This window comes from Podarcis cretensis, assembly GCF_951804945.1.
Source record: "Podarcis cretensis genome assembly, chromosome: 10".
In the NCBI taxonomy this organism is placed as follows: Eukaryota; Metazoa; Chordata; class Lepidosauria; order Squamata; family Lacertidae; genus Podarcis; species Podarcis cretensis.
Genome location: NC_137179.1, coordinates 71,609,164 through 71,631,727, shown reverse-complemented (window position 1 = coordinate 71,631,727; position 22,564 = coordinate 71,609,164). Strand labels below are relative to the sequence as shown.

At 41.5% G+C, this 22,564-nt stretch overlaps 1 protein-coding gene across 3 annotated transcripts in view; it reads right to left on the bottom strand.

The window, feature by feature from the left end:
- Window positions 1-22,564, bottom strand: part of RELN (reelin) — a 326,208-nt gene that overhangs the window by 40,905 nt on the left and 262,739 nt on the right. For all 3 annotated transcript variants that reach the window (XM_079993517.1, XM_079993518.1, XM_079993519.1), the window contains 7 exons: window positions 22,079-22,250; window positions 21,803-21,905; window positions 15,066-15,295; window positions 12,705-12,925; window positions 10,020-10,167; window positions 4,707-4,965; window positions 310-559 (listed from right to left, as the gene is read on the bottom strand). In XM_079993517.1, coding sequence (XP_079849643.1) covers window positions 310-559; window positions 4,707-4,965; window positions 10,020-10,167; window positions 12,705-12,925; window positions 15,066-15,295; window positions 21,803-21,905; window positions 22,079-22,250 — 1,383 coding nt within the window. The remainder of the gene's footprint in view (window positions 1-309; window positions 560-4,706; window positions 4,966-10,019; window positions 10,168-12,704; window positions 12,926-15,065; window positions 15,296-21,802; window positions 21,906-22,078; window positions 22,251-22,564) is intronic.

Here is a 22,564-nt window from a genome sequence, read left to right as displayed (position 1 = left end):
TATTATGTGAGGACAGTGCTTCCAGGCATGCATTTTAAATTTCAGCTCTATTCATGAGCCAGAAAACTCAGCAAGTGAGTGGGCCCTTATTTTCCACCAGTACCTGGGTTCTATAAACCTTCAGTATACACAAACCACAGATGGGAGACTTCCAAGTACGCCAAGACAGAAACAACAAATCACAGTTCTCTGGTGGGAAAGCCTGTTTTAGATTCTGTATCTTTCATTGGAGAGTTGAATGAATAATAATAAACAACGACATCAGAGAAGGCTGGCAAGTATGTAAATAGCAAATGCAGAAGCCTTTACCATAGCAGGAGTCGGTGACAGAGCAAGAAGCTGCAAAGTCCAGCTGAAGGAAAGAATCCTCATTAACAGCAATGTCAGTGGTGACAACATAGCGAGTGCTTGCTTTCTCAATGAAGACCAGGGCATCCCCAGTAGAACCACACACTGGCATTTTTGTTCCTCCAGGGTGGAGGAGCCATTTCTTGCTATCCAGGGTACTGAAATCATCTTCTAAGACTGTGTTGCCAGAGATGTTTCCGCCAATAAGGATCTGGAACACAAATGCAAGGGTTTGCTTACTTTTAAAAAGTTGAAACAGATGCTGAAAAAGCAGGGGCTTCTTTACTTTTCTTTCCAAGCACGCCTAAGTCATTGCTGATTAACACAGGGGCTATTGACACTTATATTCAATACTTCCTGATTGTTGTCAGCCCACACTGAATGTATGATGAGGCCACCAACAAAGCTCTACAACATACAGGTTATGAGCTGGCCCCTTCAGTCAAATGAATGGTTAGAAGCTTTTGGTGTGGCATGATCAGAAATGGGGTGGTGGTGGTGGAAATAGCGTGGCTGCAGGATTCCTCCCCCCCCCACCAGAGCAGGCATGTTGATGTCATCTGCTGAAAAGCCAGTGTAACTGACGGATCTGCCTTGCTTTCACAAGTGAATAGTTGATAATGAAGCTTTCAAGTTTCACGGTTGTTTGTGGCAAATTAGCATGGAACGAGAAAAGCAATCAAGCAATTGTACTTCTCTGTAATATTGTTTTGCACTTCTAATTAAAAGCTGAAGGTTGCATTGCACCTGACTGAAGATTTATTGTGGAAGCTCAAGGTGTTTTACAAGTTGAACCTGCAATGGTTAGAAGTAAGCACCACTGAGTTCAATGGAGTTTATCTCAGGGAACTATACACAGGACTGGAGTAACGCCACATGGTTGATCAGGGATGTGAAACTAGCCCATTTCTTATGTGCGAACCACTATGTCACTATTTGCCACATCAGCTGCCTAAATTTTTTGGTTCTCTGGTCTGTTGTGATGATCTTGTGCCCTTCAAAATTTACTACTATACCACCAAGCATGATGAACATAGTAGAACACTCAGATGACCAGAACTCGCCCTATCATTAGGCAGATTGAGGCAACTGCATCAGCAGCAGAACTGGGAGACAGCCTCCTAGCTGGTCCTCCCACTAGTTAAACCTTTCTCTCCCGGAGGACCTTTCTCCTGTTTTGCACACCTATAACTGCCCTGTGATGTTCAGGTGCAGTGGAGAATGCTATCCTGTTGCCAGTACTAAAATAAGATTCTACAGCCAGACCAGTCAGTGGGGGCACCATCTTGTTCTTTGCCCCAGGTAGCGACATGCCTTGGACTGTGCAGATGATTGAGCAATGATGACTAATAATGCAGAAAACACCACCAGGAGTATCACATCTAATTAGTCATGTACAATTCTTATTTAGTAGTATGTAATCACCTATATGAGGCTTTGTTCAGACTTCAAGAAGAATACTGATTGTTTAGAGGAGAAAGTCAAAGATTATGCAAATCTTCAAATATAAATTATATAAGGAAAGACTGGAGATAGCAGCAGAACATGAAAGAATTATTCAAACATTTATAAAAGGGTGCCACATTTTCCATTAATTTTGGGAGAAAGTTGTTATAAAGTACTACACAAGTGGTATCATACTTCAAAAAAATCTGGTGCTATTTTATGGTTAATAGGCACATAGAATCATAGAGTTGGAAAGCAACACAAGTGTAATCTAGTACAACCCCTTGCAATACTGGAATATTTGGCTCAGTGTGGGGCTCGAACGCACGACCCTGAGATTAAGAGTCTCATGCTCTACTGCCTGAGTTATCCAGCATCCTAGGATAATTATTAATAAATGGTGGAGGTACACAGGTGTAAACTCAGATGCTTTTCACACGTGGGAGAGGGTATTTCAAGATTAAGAATGACTTACCTAAGATAGCAGAAGTTATTAAGATACACTGATTCTTAGAGTGTCCCTGTAAGAAGTAACCTATTGGCTTTGGTAAGAATTGATTACAAGTATTACAAGTATAATCGTACCTGCAAGGACTAAACTTGTAAAACACTGAACCCTTAGTTGAGGAAGAGCTTTAAAAGGTCTGGAATTTGTGTAATAATAATAATAATAATAGTTGGGACGCAGGTGGCGCTGTGGGTTAAAGCCTCAGCGCCTAGGGCTTGCCGATCGAAAGGTCGGCGGTTCGAATCCCTGCGGCGGGGTGCGCTCCCGCTGCTCGGTCCCAGCGCCTGCCAACCTAGCAGTTCGAAAGCACCTCCGGGTGCAAGTAGATAAATAGGGACCGCTTACCAGCGGGAAGGTAAACGGCGTTTCCGTGTGCGGCTCTGGCTCGCCAGAGCAGCGATGTCATGCTGGCCACGTGACCCGGAAGTGTCTCCGGACAGCGCTGGCCCCTGGCCTCTTAAGTGAGATGGGCGCACAACCCCAGAGTCTGTCAAGACTGGCCCGTACGGGCAGGGGTACCTTTACTTTACCTAATAATAATAATAATAATAATAATAATAATAATAATGGCTTGGTTCCTATGTTAAGTGAATGGAAAGGAGGTTATGAAAAGAAAGTTTCCCATCCCCCTTTCCCCCTTGCAACCGCCCTGAACCCCTAAATGCCTCTGCCTGCTCCCCCTGGACAATTTCGGATGAAGTGATTCCACTCTCTGCCAACAGGTCTCTGAATGCTTGAAAATTATTCATAAATGTTACTTGTACTTACTGATATAACATAGTCATAAGTGTACTTTTACCATTGCTCGTATCTTCACCAATGGTTAGGGTTTTAAATAAACAGTAGGCCCTTCATTGTTGCTGTTAGACTTAAATAATATCTAGTTTGTTGTCCCCTCCCCCCGGCCAAACTTAAAATTTATTATTTATATTTCTTCTAAATTCAGTTTAATACTGTTTACTTTGGCAATAGCTAATTAACAATGAGTAACATTGAACTTCTGAGCAACACTCTATTCCCTTTAAGCAAAGAAAACAAAATTACGTCTTGTGTTCTCGGCATTTGCTTCTACCATAAATTTCATATCCAAATATCTGAGACCATTAACCAGAGGCAGACAACTCAAAATTAAAGTCACAATATATAAAATATTGAAAATGATTCCGGGCCCTACGCAACAGGCTCAGAGATTCACCCCTCATTCTTGTAAATCTTTTATGGAGATTTACATGACAAAGACTGTGGACAATGGTTAGGTCACACAATCCCAATGCACATTTGTATACAGTCATACCTCGGGTTGAAGTTGCTTCATGTTGCTTCAGGTTACGCTGCTCGCACATGCGCAGATGCTCAAAGTGACATCACGCGCATGCGCGGAAGCGGCAAATCGCAACCCGCGCACGCACGGATGTGCGGACATGGTTTGTGTTCGCTTCAGGATGCGAACGGGGCTCTGGAATGGATCCCGTTCACATCCAGAGGTACCACTGTATTGTGGATGTGCACTCAGCTAAATTCATTATCAAACACCTGTTGGTGGGGATTTTTATTTATTTATTTTATTTGTATACCATTTAATCACAGTCATCTCTAAACAGTGGTCCACCCTCTCCCACAAAATGTTTATTGAATCGGCAGATTGACAGCACTCTGCCCATTGTCCTCTTTGGTGCTGTACACAGTCCAAATAAATGGGGAATATAAACACAGCCCCAGGCATTGGACCAGCTCTGACCAGCACAGTTTTCAACTCCTCCTTACCCAGCAGAAGATCTGGGCCTGACAGCTTGTTGATCACCTCACTGGAATGGGCCCAATGACTCTGGAGAAACAGTTCTTTTAACAACAACAAACTTTATATTTGAGTCATGTTCACTGTGATCAAAAGTTTTAAATGCATCCAGATCAGACTGTTTAAAATATATGTTCCTCTTGGTTAGTGGAAAGCAAAAGTTTGTGACTTCTTAAGGGAGAACACATGCTCTCCATGCAGAAGGTCTCAGGTTCATGGTGACATCTCTTATTAAAAAGATCTTCAAGAACAAAGTTAGAAAAGATCCCTGCCCGCATCTTTGGAAAACTGTTGCCGGTCAGAGTAGACAATGCCCTGGCTCTCCTCCTGACTCAAATTCTTCCTTTCTGCCTCCACACCCCATATTTTCCTTGCTTTCACCAGCCAACTATTTAGCAGGGGGGCATGAAAATGTACAACATGACAAAGGGTAAAGTTTTACTACACATTAGTGTACGAGTAAATTAACTTGATATGGAGCATTCTTCCCTCCCAGCAGCTCCATGTTTCTCATGAAGTGAAGTTCTGCTAATCATGTAAAGTAGGGAAAGTACAGGAACAGTATTCAATCAAAGATACTTACTTTCCTCAATAGAAAGGATTACATACCTGATCAATGACCCACGGGCTGTAAAAATGTCCATTCTCAGATGGTTGCCACCAACGCAGACGACTGGAGGGAGAACGAGCTTTTAAGGGGATTTCTAGGGCAATGTACCGTCCTACGTTGCTTGAGTTGCTAAAGAGAAACTCCTGCAGAAGATTCCATGTGAGGCCTCCATTAAGAGAATACTGTAGCAAAACAGGCTGGCTTCTGGGATCTGGTGCTGCCTTACCGCATCCCAGTCTCATGAAGAACTGCACAAACCTGTAACATTGGTACAAATGACAACAACAAAATAATAATAATAACAAGAAGGAAAGTGTCATAAATCAAAGACAAGATGAAGAAGCTTGTCTTACTACCATGAAGGAATCGGCAGCTCTAGCCTCATGATAGAGAGCTGGGTTTTGTTTTAAGTACAGAAAACAAATATTCCGTAGTGGGAGCCCAGCACTGGTTTGAGACAACTTGAATTGGGATTTAATAGAAGTTGCATGGCACCCTCTTTTTAGGTCACCATTTTTAGTACAGTACACTGTTGTGATGATGATGCATTTGGCTTATAAACTGAAGGGGCACCACAGAGCGGAACAAAGCTATTTATTTATCCTCCGGGCATTAGCATGCAATTGACAGACAGAATTATTTATATAATGCAGATCCCAGTACATTTGATCCTGCATTCAAATTTTTACAATTTTAAGCTCAGAAGCCTAGATTATGAAGACAAAAATTCAGCCTTAGGCTATAGTCATTTGTTTTATTAATACAAGGGAGAAAATAAAAATCTCAGGCTTCTCAGGATTTGGGACCTGCAAAAACACAACCTTTTATAACACAAAAAGTGATTACACATTGTGTGTGTTTGTGTGTGTAAAATTACTAAAAGATTTATGGAATTACTCTGCACTGAAACCAGAAACTTACAGTACTATTTCATTAAATACAGAGGCTGATTCTAAGAGAAACAACCCAGAAGCATATTCCACTTTGATATGCACTCTTAAATTAAGTGTATCAGATATTTCCAACACGGCTGCAGTGAATTTGCCAGACAATTGCATGCTTTCTCATTACAGCTGATCCCCTCCTTGGAGTGAATTCCACTTTCAATCTTAACCGCAGCTTCATCTTTAACTGTACTGTAGTTAAGATTAGTAAGGTTCCATCTTATCAAGGGTTTGCTAAATAGCTTCAAGTCTTAGCCCCTGGTTGGCTAATCATAGAATTGTAGAGTTGGAAGTTTCATCTAGCCCAACCCCTGAAATGCAGGCATCTCAGCTAAAGCATCCATAACCAGTGCTAAAAAACCTCCAAGGAAGGAGAGTCCAATACATGCTGAGGGAGTCCGTTCCACTGTTTTAACAGTTCTTATTGTCAGAAAATTCTTCCTGGTGTATCTTTAACTGTATCCTAATGTACCCTTTAATTGTAGTTAAAGGGGAATTTGCTGGAATGGGATGGCAAGAGCCCTTTTGGGCTTTTGTGTGTGTGTGTTTACTGCACATACATCTTTCTTCTCTCAAGATCATGGATTCAGGCTGCCATTGTACCCATGCACACACATACAAAAGCCCTCATTTTTGTGTGCTCTCTCTTATAAAAAGCTCCCTGTATGGAGGAAACAAGCACATCAAATGGGAAGGTTCTCTTCCCACCACCCAATACTACGCTAGTTTTCTATTTACAGGGAGTTGTGCTTTATTTTATTCTTATTGGTGCATGAACATTTAAAAACATGTCCCTCCACTTTCAGCCTGAATTTGCAGTCAATTCTACCATCTCGAGATATCCCCTCTGCATTCGGCTGAGTCTATAAACCACCTATTTGCTAATTTCCATATACATTGCCTTGGTAGGTGCAATGAGTTTTCATGTTTATCTCATGTTAGATTTTCCATGTGGTTCACAAGGCTGAATGTTTGCTGTTTATTGTTGTGGTGCACGCAGTTACAGCTGCCTTTACCCAAGCACCTCATTACTTTGAGAACAATGGCTAACAATTTCGGTCTTATATCCTATCTCTCTATCTATGCTTTGTGGGTAAATGGGCTTCCAGAGGGATTTGCTGTACAAGGGGAATGCCAAGAAACCCACATACTAATAAGTCAATGAATTCAAGTACTCAGGTATATTGTTAGTTCTTATCACTAATGTTGTTCTTCAGAACATGGAGCATTTCAAGCATTCTGTTCCAAAGAAAGCTATTATCAATGCCATAAAACAACACTGGGGAGCTATATGTAGTAGCCCATCAGCTGCAATGGACTAGATTTATTGCAGGCAAGACCAGGAAATTTGTCCTCATATGTACACAGTACTTCAGAGAAGGCAAGACAAGTCTCTTTTAACAAGCTTCATGCACCGTTTGTTACCTTCCTTCCATTTTCATTGTTGATGACAAAGTTAAAAAAGGTTTCAAAATAAATGTTTATTAGTCTAGCAACTTTCTACAACAGCTTTTCAAATGGAATCTAAGGTACAATTCTGCACCGTGCCATGTGCTTAAACACAACTGGAAATAAACAGCCAAATGTGGGGGGTGGTGATTTTTTATTATTATATTGAGTTTATGGCCTGCTTTATCCTGAAGGTTCATTTTGTTATCCTTTGGTAACATAAAATAAAACAGAGTGATGTCCTTGGCTTATCCCAGCCATTAAATGTCTGCTCTTACAGAACTGTCTCATGCCAGTCCTGAAATATGCTTAGCTTTGGGGAACAGTCATAGCTTTAGTGGTAGAACACAAGCCTTGCATGTTACCAGGTTCAACCCCTGACTTCTCAGAAAGACCTTTGCCTGAGACCAAGTCAAAACTGATACTGGGTCAGAGACATCAACAGTCAGGCTATATCAGGCAGCTACATACGTTCACCTTGCAGACCTCTAGGGAAATTTCTGAAAACCAAAGCAAGTACAGTGGTGCCCCGCAAGACGAATGCCTTGCAAGACGGAAAACCCGCTAGATGAAAGAGTTTTCCGTTTTGGAGGTGCTTCGCAAAACGAATTTCCTATGGGTTTGCTTCGCAAGACGAAAATGTCTTGCGAGTTCCTGTGGGTTTTTTTCCTTCTCCCCCCCCTTTTCTAAGCCGCTAAGCCGCTTATCAGCTGATCCGCTAAGCCGATAAGCCGCTAAAAGCCGCTAAACCGCTAATAGCGCTAATCCGCTAAGTCGTCAATGGGCTTGCTTCACAAGACGAAAAAACCGCTAGACGAAGAGAATCGCGGAACGGATTCTTTTCGTCTTGCGAGGCACCACTGTAGCTTGTTTTCTTAACCTGGATTCAAACCTGGTATGTGGGTAACACTTTTGAAAGGACCTTCTTGGCTGATGTAATCCCTGCCAGGCTGAAGTATGTAAACTGAGCCCAAACTGGGTTTTTAAGGCCATGACCAGCACTTGGAATTGTTTTCACAAAGCTATATTAAAAGCCAGTGCAGACTATGGAACGGAAATGTAATACGCTCCCAGAAGCATTAACCTTCAGTGAAGTGATCTGCTTTGTCTTCCACCAGCTGCAGCCTCTGAACAGTCTTCAAAGGAAGCCCTATCAAGAGCATGGTAAAGTAGTCTGGCCTAAAACTCAAACAGATGTGAGGAATAGTTTCCAGATCCTAATCTGAGAGGAAATGTTGCTGTTTTATTCGGGTGCATGCATTGCATCACCCCACACTCAAGAATACTAGGAACTGTAGCTTGTTAAAGGTGTTGGGAATTATAGCTCAGGGGTAAACTACAGTCCTTAAGATTCAGAGAGGGTAGCCAAAATGTACTTGAAATGTGTGGTGTATATGCATCCCTGATACAGTGCAACCTAAATTTGCTGGTTATGTGACTGAAACTCACTTGAAAATAGTGACAATCTAGATATTTTATGGTAATATGCAAAAAAAATGAAGGTAACATATGGTAACCCATATGGCATGTGTAGAGTAGCTTCAGTTTTTATTACAAAGCATAGCTCTCACTATTTGGGTCTGTTTTACTTCTTTTATATCCATGTGGTATGGAATGAACAAGGGACGCGGGTGGCGCTGTGGGTTAAACCACAGAGCCTAGGACTTGCCGATCAGAAGGTCGGCGGTTCAAATCCCCGCGACGGGGTGAGCTCCCATTAGTATGGAATGAATATTCTATTGGTCTGTGACTTAGTAGGAGTCAATTCATAAGTCCAAAGGAAAAAAGAAACTTAAAAAGAAGGGCAGGATAATAGACTAAGAACCACCCTGCGCTTTGTAAACAAATGTTTAATTTCAAACTTGCTCATGTTCTTTTCCTGTCTAAATTTTTGGACATAGTCTCTTTCATCAAATAAGTTCTAAGCAGGTCCAAAATGACAATACGTAATCTTTAACTTTAAAATGGGTGTTTTTAAATAGCTCTACCCGAATTAACTGGTGACAGCTTGATTAGATTCTGTCAGTGAATTATTGTAAACAAATGCCTGCAATTCAAGGCAAGCTTCAGATATTACAGAAAACAGAATGATGAATGCAAAGTTACTCTGGTAATCAACACTGCAGTTCCAACAATGATTCATAGTGGAGCTTCCTATTAACAGAGCACTTAGTATGCAATATATTTCAGTGTGATGGGATTAATATGCTATTTATCAAGGCAAATGTCCTAGGCAAGATGCTGACATCCTAATCTTGCAGACCACATTTTGGTGCATTCATCAAAGACTTGCCTTAAATGGCAATGATTGAGGTTACTATGAAAATCATACGAAGGGCAGAGATGGCACAAGGCACTTTAGTGCCTAAGGCAGAAAATGCAAATGGCATTCCACTTACCCAACGGTCTGTGGTGGCAGAAATGTAATAATAAATTTTAAAACTATACTTTGCAGCCCTTTAACAGTACCCCAATATATTTTGCTTGGTCAGGCTGTCTCACCCTGCTACATAGTGTCAAATCACCTGACTCATCAGTGGGTAGATTTTATCGGACAACATTACTGTAATCCTGAAATTTATTCTAGTCCTAGCAGCCTTCACTAGGGGGATAGACTCTGAGTGACAGCACTTGGGTGGTAAACTCTCTATGGATTGACTTCCAGAATTCTACTGCAACCATGTCCTCTTTGGTTGGTGGGGTAACATGCTAAAACTTAAGGAACACAGAATGCATTGCTGGGGATAGAACTCAAAGTGGGGTGAGCATTTCTTTGTTTTTTTGGGTATGACTCGGTCCAAAATGCATCTCAAATGAGTCCACATTAATGCATCTAGCATAAGAGAAGTACACAACACTCTTCATCCACAAATACTCGACTGTCTCAATTAAAATTTGGAAACATTAAAAAAAGGTTACCTGGCTTGTGACAAATCCAGATCTCTTGTCATCAACATGCGCAAGCCTTCTTCGTTAAAGAACAGATTGTTTCCTCCAGACAGGACCCCACATTTCCTGGATGGCTTTCCACCACTCACCAACAAAAATCTATCAGATTCCAGCTGACCTGAGTGCAAGGGACACAGTTATTTAGGATTTACCCTGTGGCATTTCAGTTAAGTGAGAAATGACTAATAAATCATCAGTTGTAAAGTGGGGGGAAAATTGTACAAGCACTTTTCAACCATAACATCCTTCCCAGAAACCACCAGAAAAGCAACATTAAATAAAATACACAACCATAGCTTATGTTTTTCAGCCTTCCAGGAATTGCACTCCAATACATGTATACTCAGATGTAAGCCCGACTCAGTTGAATGGGACTTACTCCCAGGGAAGGAGGTACAGGAGTGAAACCTCTACATATAAATTCACACAAAAACCCCCAGATATTTGCAGTGGGAGTGATGGAGGGGATTTTGCATGGATAATCTCCCAATCTATATTTCAGATTTGGATAGTGTCTTCCATGAGGAATGAAATGGGGGTGCATTCAGTTATATGTAGCTAGGTTGACTGAGTTACACTGGCATAGCCCTAGCTGAGTCCCATCTGCCTATTCTAAACTCACTTATCTTGACAAAATAAAAAAATTCCTTCCAGTAGCACCTTAAAGACCAACTAAGTTAGTTCTTGGTATGAGCTTTCATGTGCATGCACACTTCTTCAGATACACTGAAACAGAAGTCACCAGACCCTTCTATATAGTGAGAAGGTGGGGAGGGGTATTACTCAGAAGGGTGGTGGGATTGGGTGATTGGCAGACAGCTGTGATGAGCCTGCAACTTATCACCAAACTTAAAACCATGGAGAGACCTGGTCTGAACAAAGACGTTGGATTCTTATCTCATTATACATGACAAAGCCATTTTTCACCTTCTCACCCCTTGCTTTTTCCTGTAAGACCTATTGCAGTCGTTAAGAGTCGTCAACAGGCTCATCACAGCTATCTGCCAATCACCCAATCCCACCACCCTTCTGAGTAATACCCCTCCCCACCTTCTCACTATATAGAAGGGTCTGGTGACTTCTGTTTCAGTGTATCTGAAGAAGTGTGCATGCACACGAAAGCTCATACCAAGAACTAACTTAGTTGGTCTTTAAGGTGCTACTGGAAGGAATTTTTTTATTTTGTTTTGACTATGGCAGACCAACACGGCTACCTATCTGTAACTCACTTATCTTGGTGGTTCTTAGGTTTGGATTGCACTGTTAACTCACACACAGAGCACACCCATTGAACTCAATGGGCAAAGCTAACTTAGAATCATAGAATTGTAGAGCCGGAAGGGACCCCAAGGTTCATCTAGTTGGGACCCCCTGCAATGCAGGAATCTCAACTAAATCTTACATGGCAAATGGCCACCCAACCTCTGCTTAAGAGCCCCCAAAGGAAGAAGACCACCATCTCTGGTGAGAGTCTGTTCCACTGTCGGACAGCTCATTTAAGTGTATTTATTCTGAGCATGATGTTGTTGAATAAAACACTAATATGTATATCTTATAGTTGAGAGAGTAATCTCATGAATTAACAGTACAATATTGGAAGGAGCCCTGAGAAAGCTGATATAACACAAAAAAGGGAATGTGCAGAGAAGTGATGAGGTAGTTAGATAATAACAGAGAAACATTGTGGCAGCAACTCTACCACAATTAAGTGCTTGTTGAGTTTTGCTTGAGTTTCGACAGGAGAGATTTGAACATGCACAGTTTTGTAAAAAGGAAACCACTTCAGAGCCAAAGTAATAATTCCAATTTCAAATGTCAATGCAAAAGTGCCGCTCTGCCAATTCCACCAAGGCACTCTGTGTAAGCTGTTTTTCTGCCACTGCCATGTAAACATAGCAAGTGGGCAGCTTTCTTCAGGGAATGCAGCGTAGCTTAATGGTTGAGAACAATTTGAGAAAAACTTGACAGGGTAATTCTATTCTGTTTGGAAGTCTGTTTTGATGGGCAGCTGTTGGGGCTGAATTCGTTTTGGTTCTAGCTGGTTCCACTGCTGAAAAGAGGTTTGCAGGAGCATTTGTGTGGCAGGATTTGTTGGTGGTGAGGGCCCGCCCTTTATATTCTAAAAAGGCATGCAAATTAAAATACTTGGGCTTCCTTTTAAGAGTGTACGCTTTCACTTTGAGGACTCATTCCCAAGTTACTCTCCTAATGAATTAAAACATAATCAAACATATAACACAAGGCAGAACAAATGCCATTCCCTGCCAGCCAAGAGAAGCTGTTGGAATCTGTCTCCAAGTACATTTGAACTTCCCTTCATTTGCCTAACTCTCTGGAAAGGTGAGTTTCTCGGCTGATATCTCCCCTAACATCTTCTTACCAGCTGTTGGGAAGAAAGGAAGCCACCTATTTGCTTGCTCGGTGGACAGCAACAGCTGCCAGAGAGGATGGGAACGGAACTTGAGCTGGTGCAGGATATGTGCGCAGGAGTGGCAGGATCTAACTAGAACGCAACGTAGAGTATCTCACTGAAGTAAGTGGGACTAAAGTGTGCCAAGAAACTAAGAAGAAGTTGACTTTAACAAACCTTTAAATGGTTCGAGGGCACAAAATATTACAAAAAAGTCCAAACATGATAATGTCAAACAGAGGTACCTTCAAAATCATCCTTCAGAAAGTCAGGATTCTTGGTACTTATTCTACAGGTTGGTCCGGAATAGCCAGGATCACAGATGCACTTTGTCCCATTGACACAGCTGCCATGACCATTACACATCTCCTCACACTGTGGCCCAATATACACATTGTCAATGGCCCAGGTCACAGGTTGAGACGCAGCAGGATAAAATCCCTGGTACCATCTGAACCTCACTAATCTGAAAGAAAGCAATGCCTTTTATATTAGCTGCTCTTCTACTGCATTACGTTTATGTAAAGTCTAAAATACGCCTTTATGGCACAGAGTATCGGTAGGCAAAGCTAAGCTTGTGGGATGTATCCAACTGCCATATCCATCCTACAGCCCACCTAACCATGTGTTGATACCTTGCTTGAAATTGCAATATAAAAACCACAAAATACATCATACAATTAAGAATAAAAACAAACCAATAATTCCCCCCTCTCAAGGAAGAGGAATGATTTTGCCTGGTGCCTAAAGGTGCATAATGAAGGCGCCAGCTGAACCTCCCTGGTGAGAGCATACCACAAACAGGGAGTCACTGTAGAAAAGGCCCTGTTCTCATGTTGGAACTAATGACACCAGCCAGGCACCCTCGCTGTATTGTTTTCGATGTCTGCTAAAAACTTATTCATTTCAGAAAGGCTTTCAAGATATATAATTTAGGTTTTGGTAATTGTTTTTTAAAGTTTTACTGATCTCACCAGTTTCATTGCCAATTACCGTATTTTCCCATGTATAAGACTAGCCCCCCCTAAAAAATAATGTCAAAAATTAGGAGGCGTCTTATACGCGGATACATCTCCCCCCATTTTCTTAAATCTGAGTCCCCAAAAATATGGGGGCATCTTATAGATGGAAAAATATAGTATGTCTATTTCTTTTTTGTGTGAAATTTAGCTGTGTTTTATTAATAGTTTTATTATGTATACCACTCAGAGAGTTTGGTGACTAAATAGTTTATCAAACCTTCTGAATAAACAAATACTGCAAAACAAAAAAACCCTATTCTGCATCCATGCTGAAGTGCAGGCAATAAGTTACGTGCCAGAGAATGCTCATCAACTGGGCCTCTTCTCCAGGTATAGAAATGCTTTGTTATTTTGGGTTGGAACAGCAGATATGCACAGTTAAGGGCTTTCCAGACATTCAGATGTTAACAATAATCAAAGATGCATGCACATATTTAAAAATTAAATCTTTCATTTAATTATTCAACATCAGGTTTTTTTTCCAGACTTTGTTCCAGTTCCTCATATATGATGATATGAGCTGCTGTGTTTCTCTACCAAATATGAGGTCACTTTCTCCCTGTGGCAATCTCAAGCGGGTTATCACGATATGTTTTAAAGACACAGGATGTTTCATATGAGTGTCTCCAGTTGCCAGAAATGATCCCTAATATCCTGAGTGATACATGCACCATGGCTCTGAGACAAGTCTATGGCTTTCCTAAGTTTTATCATTCACAGGCCGGGTTCTGCATTAGGCTGCTATTCAAACATGACATCTCAATGGCATTTCAGGCTTGATTCAGAATTTCTTTTATCTTTAAAATGTAATGTCAGAAACATATGTAATGTATAAACTGTGTGCCATCAGCATAGTAATGACACCTTGCTCCCAGCTCTTAATGACTGCTCCGAACAGCCTCATGTAGATGTTAAATAGCACTGGGGGGCAGATAAGTACACTGTACACAGGGTACCGAGGAGCTGGGAGCCGAGAAGCACTCATCCAGTGCTACTCTCTGTCCATGGCCCTGAATATAAAAACGGAACCATCATAATATGGTGCTTCCAATACATATCCCACTGAATTGGTTCAGGAGAAGACCATGGCCAATGGTATCAAAACCTGCTGAGAGACTGAGCAGAAGTTAACAATGTCACATTCCCCTGTCCCTCTCACAATAAAAGGTCATCCATCAGGGCGATGTTTTCCTTGCTCTGTAAACTACCTGGAAGCCACCTGGGTATATAAATATACAAATACAGTGGTGCCCCGCAAGACGAATGCCTCGCAAGACGAAAAACTCGCTAGACGAAAGGGTTTTCCGTTTTTCGAGGTGCTTCGCAAGACGAATTTCCCTATGGGCTTGCTTCGCAAGACGAAAATGTCTTGCGGGTTTGCTTCCTTTTTCTTAAAGCCGTTAATACCCGGGGAATCCGCGCTCCGCAAGACGAAAAAATCGCAAGACGAAGCAACTCGCGGAACGAATTAATTTCATCTTGCGAGGCACCACTGTAACCAGCCAGTCTTTGTGTGCTAAAGAGCAGTAGTGCTGAAAAACGGATATAAAGAGAAAAGCTAGGTGAGCAGCGTCAAGTACTTACCCACAAAGGTGTAGCTTTCCAAAATGGATGACTTCTCTTCTCCACCCCTGGGTCGTTCCGGCATAATAAGTGCTGCTTGGATGATGCTCTGTAGAGCATAGAGAACTGAGGTAGCTGCTGCTACTATAACATAAAGGAAGAAGCAGGTGCCAGGTTGCCCCCAAATCTCGGGAGAATTCAAGTTTCACTGGGTCAGCAGATGAGCTATCAGTGGTGCATCCAATATTAATCTGAAGTAGAATAAAACAAAACCTAGAAGATTGCATGGCCTACATTTATGGATGCTTTGCCACTAGCCAACTCTATAAAAAGGGTGAATCCCTGGGCCAGAGGTTCAGAAGGGACTGTGTCTCCTGGTGTTCCCACTTAAGCAGGGCTTATGGCACTACCGAGTCTTCTTTTCTTGCTCCTCTTTGCCCTGTGCCATTCAGGTCTCTGGGCTGGCAGAAATATTAATACTGGCAGAGTGGGCAGAATTCTAGATCCCTGAAGCTGTCAACACCCACAGACCAGAGACATCATCCCAAGTGCTCAACCGCCATAACGGGAGATAAAGTTACAACATGAGTACTCCCTTCCCAGTTGTGCCTCTACACCTGTTTTGGGAAGATCAGAGTGTTTTATTCATATCTGAAGGAGATACGGAGAGCAAGACAGACAGAGCAACTATCTCCAACTAAGTTCTCCGTATAGTACTCATTGAAATTAATGGGCTTAAGTTAGACAAGGTCACTGATTTTAACAGTTCTATTCTGAGCAGGGCTGGTACTGGATACAACTCAGATCAGTTATCCTGACCTCCCTTCCCAAAGAAATGTGTCTCTTCCTGGCTACTTCTCGAAGACACTGACGTATTGGATTTGGAAGGGTTTAACAATGCTTTTGGTTGGCATGCATATCTATGGTATGATAAGGTTAAGATCAATAAGGTCTTTAAGAACCATATTGTCAGGAAAGCAGTTTTTAATGTCTGGACAAAATACAAAGACTTACTGGAAAACAAAACTCCGAGGTGGCTTTCACCTCTGGAAGCTAAGGCCCGAAAGAGACTCAATATGGAGGCTAAATGGCCAAAATATTGGGAAATATTAGAAAAAGACGGAGACAATTGGAAATTGCAGAGTTTGGAGAAAATGAAAGATAAAGTGCGAGACTGGTTACATTACGCTCAGATTAAAGAAGTTTTTAAAAATGATAAAAAGGTAGGGTTCCAGGTGGAGAAATCGAAGTTGGAAACAGAATTGTTAGAACCAAAAACTAAGGTATTATCAAGAATGTATAACTTGCTGCTGAAATGGAATACACAAGACGAAATGGTTAAATCGGTTATGATAAAGTGGGCTCAGGACATTGGGCATAATATTATGTTTGAGGACTGGGAAAGGTTGTGGACCACTGGGCTGAACTTCACTGCATGTAATGCTTTGAAGGAAAATGTAATGAAAATGATATATAGATGGTACATGACCCCAGTTAAACTTGCCAAAATATACCATTTGTCTGATAATAAATGTTGGAAATGTAAAGAACACGAAGGAACATTCTTTCACCTCTGGTGGACCTGTCCTAGAGTGAAGGCCTTCTGGGAAATGATATATAATGAGTTGAAAAAGGTATTTAAGTATACCTTCACTAAGAAACCAGAGGCCTTCCTTCTGGGCATTGTCGGCCAGAAGGTGTTAAAGAAGGACCGAACATTTTTTATGTATGCAACAACGGCAGCAAGGATACTCATCGCTAAGAGTTGGAAAACTCAAGATCTACCCACACTGGAAGAGTGGCAGATGCAGCTGATGGACTATATGCAACTGGCCGAGATGACTGGCAGAATTCGAGACCTGGGAGAAGAGAGGGTTGAAGAAGACTGGAAGAAATTCAAGATTTATTTACAAAAGTATTGTAATTTGGTTGAATGCTAAGAAGGATGCTAGATCATAAATAATTGCCTACCATTGAATTAGATTTGAACTTGATGATAAGTGAGATTGAGGGAAACATAAAATTTTTGGAGATTAGATTAAATTAACGGAACAAGATTTAAGAATATAAATAAGATGATAAATTGCTGGAAAAAAAAAATTTATAATGACGTAAGTGGGAGTGGGAGACGTGAGGGAGTCCAAAGAAGTTCTGAAAAATGTGTTATGATCCATGCTATATTGTTTACTATTTTTGCTTTTTGTATCCAAAAAATCTCAATAAATATTTATAAAAAAAAAAAAAGAAATGTGTCTCTTCAGAGAACTGCCATCGGAGCCAGAGGCGGACGGAAGGCTCCAGAGGGATGCCGGAGAGGGTCCCAGTAGGGAGAGAGGCAGCCCATCCGCTGGGGAAGGAAATCAGCGTAGCACCAGTGGAGAAGGGGGGCAGATGGGGGAATCAGAGAGAAGGCTCCTGGACTCCTCACCAGAGACCAGCGGGGAGAGCACGGGTCCTCCGCTGCCCACACCCTCCCTGCGCAGAAGACTTCCACGCAGGGAGAGTAGGAGGAGACTGGGCGTCAAAGAACTTCTTTGCTGGAAGAGGTTCAAGAAACGCACACTCACGGATTCTGCCAGCGATTGAGACAGCCATGGATGGGTGGCTGTCCGGACAGAAAGGGTTCACCCAGGTAACCCAACCAGGTGTGGCGCCAACTTACGCATGAGCAACCCCTAGAACCACCACACGATGGAAGTCTTTACAAGAGAAAATTCATTACTTTCTCAAGAATGTATTAAAAATCTGCCCCACACATCACATTAGTACCACTTAGTTACCCTCAAATGTTAAAAATGATTGGAAAATTATTACACAGCAGAATTATAGTACCTAGCTAGTAGGAAGAATCAAGTTAACTGAAGAAATTAAGGGTGCAGGTTCATTGGCTGATGGGCATTAGGGTAAAGTGAAAGATTTCAGAAGTGCAGAGACATATGCATTGCCTTTGCACATTCTAGAAGGGCTCGGTTGACAGATTGCTCTGCCAGTGAAGTTCCTTTCATGGGTCCCTCAAAATCCAGTGGATTGTTGGTCAGTATGAAGAAGAGCACATATACGCTAAATTCTGAACCACAGGATTCCACAGATACACTAAAAAACATGCCAGAAATCTATGCAAGGACCAGACCTGATAGAAGTAATTGCCCTCCCATTGACTCCAATGGGAGAAAGCCAATAAATGGGAGGCAGTTAAATGAATTCTACTTCCCTGGTGCTATACTTTTTCTATTCCTCTCCTGAGCAAGGGATGGCTTTGGAACTGTACATTTCCCAGCCACAGCTTTAGCAAAGAAAAAAAAATATTTCCAATGCCAGAGAAACATGAGAATAAAATCCTGTACCACATTATGGAACCTTGCCTTTTGAGAGTCCTCTTTCAGGGAACAGCTATAACAGTGCACAAACAGTTGTTTACATAAACTTCTAAAATACACCACTTATAGCTTTACAAAAGTAACCTTGATACGACCGAGAGGCATTGGTTCCAGGGGGTCTGTGTGTAAGGGCAAAATCATGCAAAGCCAGGAACCCTGAGACCTGCCCTTCTCCCATGAGTTGGAGGGCTGCTTACCGGGCTCTGGGAAGGATGTGTGATGGCTCTGGAGGGTTCCCAGGGCCCTTCAATGACCTTCCCAGAGCCTGGTAAGCAAGGAAAACCCACTGGGTGTGGGGGTGGGGAGATAAATAAATAAATGGGGAATGGGAAAAGGCTAAGGTTGCAATCGTGTATGTAAAGTAAGAATAAGTTATGACCCCTTGTATTGTGGAAAAATGTCCACTTTGTTCCTACCTTTCCCCTGAGCTCTTTGAGGCAAGAGGGAGATATAAATGTGTCTGATAGATAGATGAATAAATAATGTACTGAACTAAACAGAAAATGAAACTATTTACGGTTGAAAATGTTAAATACTGAATATTAATCAGCATAATGCACATTAGTTTTCCATAACTAGGTCAAACACCTACTGATCTGGAATCCAAGAGACATGGTACAACAGATCAAGTTCTTTGAATCCAGGAGTGTGGAATGGCAACTTTTACTGCATTATGCATAATGACTTCATGTTTATCAGCCTGTTCCAAGACCTCAGCTGAAGACATTTAATTTTTATAAAAGCAAAATGCCTTCGCCAGATGCCAAGATGTGTGTGCAGGTCTTATGGGGTAAGCGCACTGAAGAGTCATTCATGTCTGAATGTGACCTCAAAGGCATTTGTTGAACAAGCTTTTAATCTATATTTTAAAACAGAAAACAGTTTGCATTCTATATATTATTAATTCATTGTCATGACAAATTAAAATGTGCCTGAATACACAGCCAAAGCAAATTTTCTAGGAATACACAAGGCGTACGTTCAGCTGCTTCTTAAACTGCACAACAATGTGCTGTGACTATTGATGTTCTGCATGTGCTAGCTGTATACAAATAAATGTGTGTAACCAGAGCTGTTTTTCACTATGAATGCTTCCCTTATTCTCTTATAATGGAAATGGTGTCTACCTGAGAGGTGCCAGTATTGGGTTCTGCCAAGTTCTGGCTGAAAAAAAGCCCTGTGGGAAACGCACTTTGGTTGCCATTTTTAATTTAGACTATCCAAAAATATACTAAGTCCTTCTCAGAGTACACCCAATGAAATCAATGGGCTCAAGTTAGTAACAATTGACTTCAATTAGCTTAGAAGTCCATTGATTTCAATGAGTCTTCTCTGAGTATAATTTAGATGGTACATAGTACTTGACGACAGAAATATACGTTATGACAAGCATGAAAACGGTGCTTCTCCCATCCATTTATAATCCATACAAATATAATGACACAAATATATTGCATATTTCTTTGCCCCACAATATCAAACAATGTGGAATGGGAAATACAAAATTAGGTGGTAAAACGAGACACACACAGACACACTTGTTCCCTTTATGGAAATTGTCTTTTTGCGCTGTTATAGGCTTGGATCCAGAGAAGCACCTCACACATCTGAAAAGTACCTCCACCCCTCCAGCCTAGCTTTCTGTGCAGTTCTGTATTTCATATGAATCCAATCAAGAGGGTCTCCTGAACATCAGGAGAGGCTTTTCAGGGAGTTTGGGAAAGGGCTGCCAGGGACAGTCACTCTATGCCTACCAATTCCACCAGTGCCTCTCCAGATCCAAACTATGTTTTGTACGTGTGTCTATATGCAAGGGCAGACCTACATTTCTGGGGTCCTGAAGCTTGAACTGCTATGGGGCCCCCTTTGCAACCAGCAACAAGGTCTGGGTAACCACTGCTATCGTCTTCAATGGGGTTGGTACATGACAGATCACCGAACTTTTGCAACATCTCTGCTACTGACTCTCAAACTTTGGGATTGTTGAAATATAAACCAATTTTTTAAAAAATAATCAATTTGAGTTGTGCAACTCAAATTGGGTCTAATGGACTCAAAAATTTTAAGCTGTGTGGACTAAATTCACTTCTGGGACCCCTCCAGCATTAGCAGCCCTGAAGCTTAAACTTCATTAGTTTCATAGATCTTCCCCTATCTGTATATAAAAAAGAGGGAAATGTACAATGAGATGACATAGCGTGTTCTCCTTCATGGAGAGCACGTGTTGCAGTGGGGGCCGCCAGGACACTCCAAAGTTGGGGGCGGGCTAATTGATTGTTGGCCACTGATGTGATTGGGGCTTCCCTTGTTGTTGGGAAGAAGTTAATGTTGCCATTTGTTGATTGACAGCCAGAAATGCTAAAACTCCTTGCACGAGGCTAGGGCTTCCTCTTTTTGCCCGTGCCTCGGATTGCCCTTCCCCCCCTCCCTAGAATTAGGGTTGTTCGCTTTGACCTTGCTATGCCTGTCATGGGGTCGTCTGCTCTTGGGGCAGGGGCCTGGTAGGAATTTTGTCCATCTGGCTGATTGGCTGGGGCCATTTGGTTTTTGCCTACTGCGTAGCAAATCGTCACAACTTGTAAGGTTGCGGTTAGGCATTGGTTTATGGTTTGGTTGGTTGAGGGTCATGGATTGGCTGTGCCTGACCCTCTAATGCTGCTGCTGCAAGGGATTCCGTTAAAGGAATCGGGGGCTAACTATTGCTTGTCCACTCTGTCAAGGGGGCTCGGGCCATAGCAATGAGCTCCTGGTTGCATTTGGGGAGGGCTGAGGGCAGGTTCCCTGCTCCGTCGCTACTCCCAAGTGTATTCCCCTTTTCTGACTTTCGCATCATGCGGAATATCAGTCTGTCCCCCATGGTGGGGGCAGATAGTCGCAACCAATGCCTAAGCAACCACTCACATTTTTGTATTTTAATAAAGTTGTGGCCAAAATTATGCCAAAAACCTTAAACAAAAAATTCTGTGTGGTGTGTGAGTTATTGGGGTGGCCCTGGGGACCTCAACACGCAACACAGCACCAGTGGGTTTTCTAATACATTGGACAGAACAAACTCAATATGGAAAGCCTTTTTTTCATCTACATTCTCCCGTCATTCACAACTTTCCCCTAGGGATAATGTAATGAAGTATAATAACTACAATATAAAACAAGGAATAACGGGTCAAAATATTACAAAGTTTAGGTGAATGCATACTACGAATATAATTCTTTCCTTATTTCCATATGGGATTGGACTAATTCTAGAGATTCACATAGATTACATTAATAGGATTCCCTCCACTACCCTTTAATAACATATAAGAGAGGCAGGGAAATGTCAAAGCAAGACTAGCAATGACTAACGCTCAATAAGCAGGAGAAGAACGTAATGATAAGTACCTCAAATTGGATTATGGTGTTCTCATTCACGTTCAAATCCCTTGTAGTAATTGAATGTTCCCCAACTTCATTTGAAACAAAGACCATCGCAGAATCTTCCTCCCTATTAAGAGAAACCAAAGTGATTATTTCATAGCTAAATTATTAACATACATTTTATATGTTTATTTAACTTATGAGAGGATAGCACATTCCGCTTTTCTAGCATAAATGCACCACTATTAGTAAGTGAAACTTTCTTTTGGAATAGTCTTGGATATATTTTATGATACGTACGGTGCTCCTTTTGAAGAATATGGACAATAAAGCCCAATATTGCCACCGGGATAGAAAAACCAATTGTCTTCCTTTGGACCAAAGTCAAAGGTATCCAGCAGGATTACAGGATTCTTAATGTTGTTTCCATCAATAATTAAATCATCTAGAATCCAGATTTCTTCTTTCTTACCTGGGAAAATAAACACCTATGTTGCTACTGATTTAATTGTTCTAGAACAGGAGAAAATAATTACACATGATAAGTTACCTCTAGGGTTGGAGGAATCTGTCAAATTCTGTTTCTCTCAGTTTCTTATATTTCCTTTCTTAAATGCAGTTCTCCACATTTCCACACCAGGTTGCAAATTATTTTTAAATGACCTCGTAAAAATTCAGCAGCATTTTAGTGCAAATTTATCCCAATATACACTTGTTTGTATGCAGTTTTGCCTACAAAGGAATTTCCCCTTAAATAATGCATATTTTTTTTTACCAATATATGCA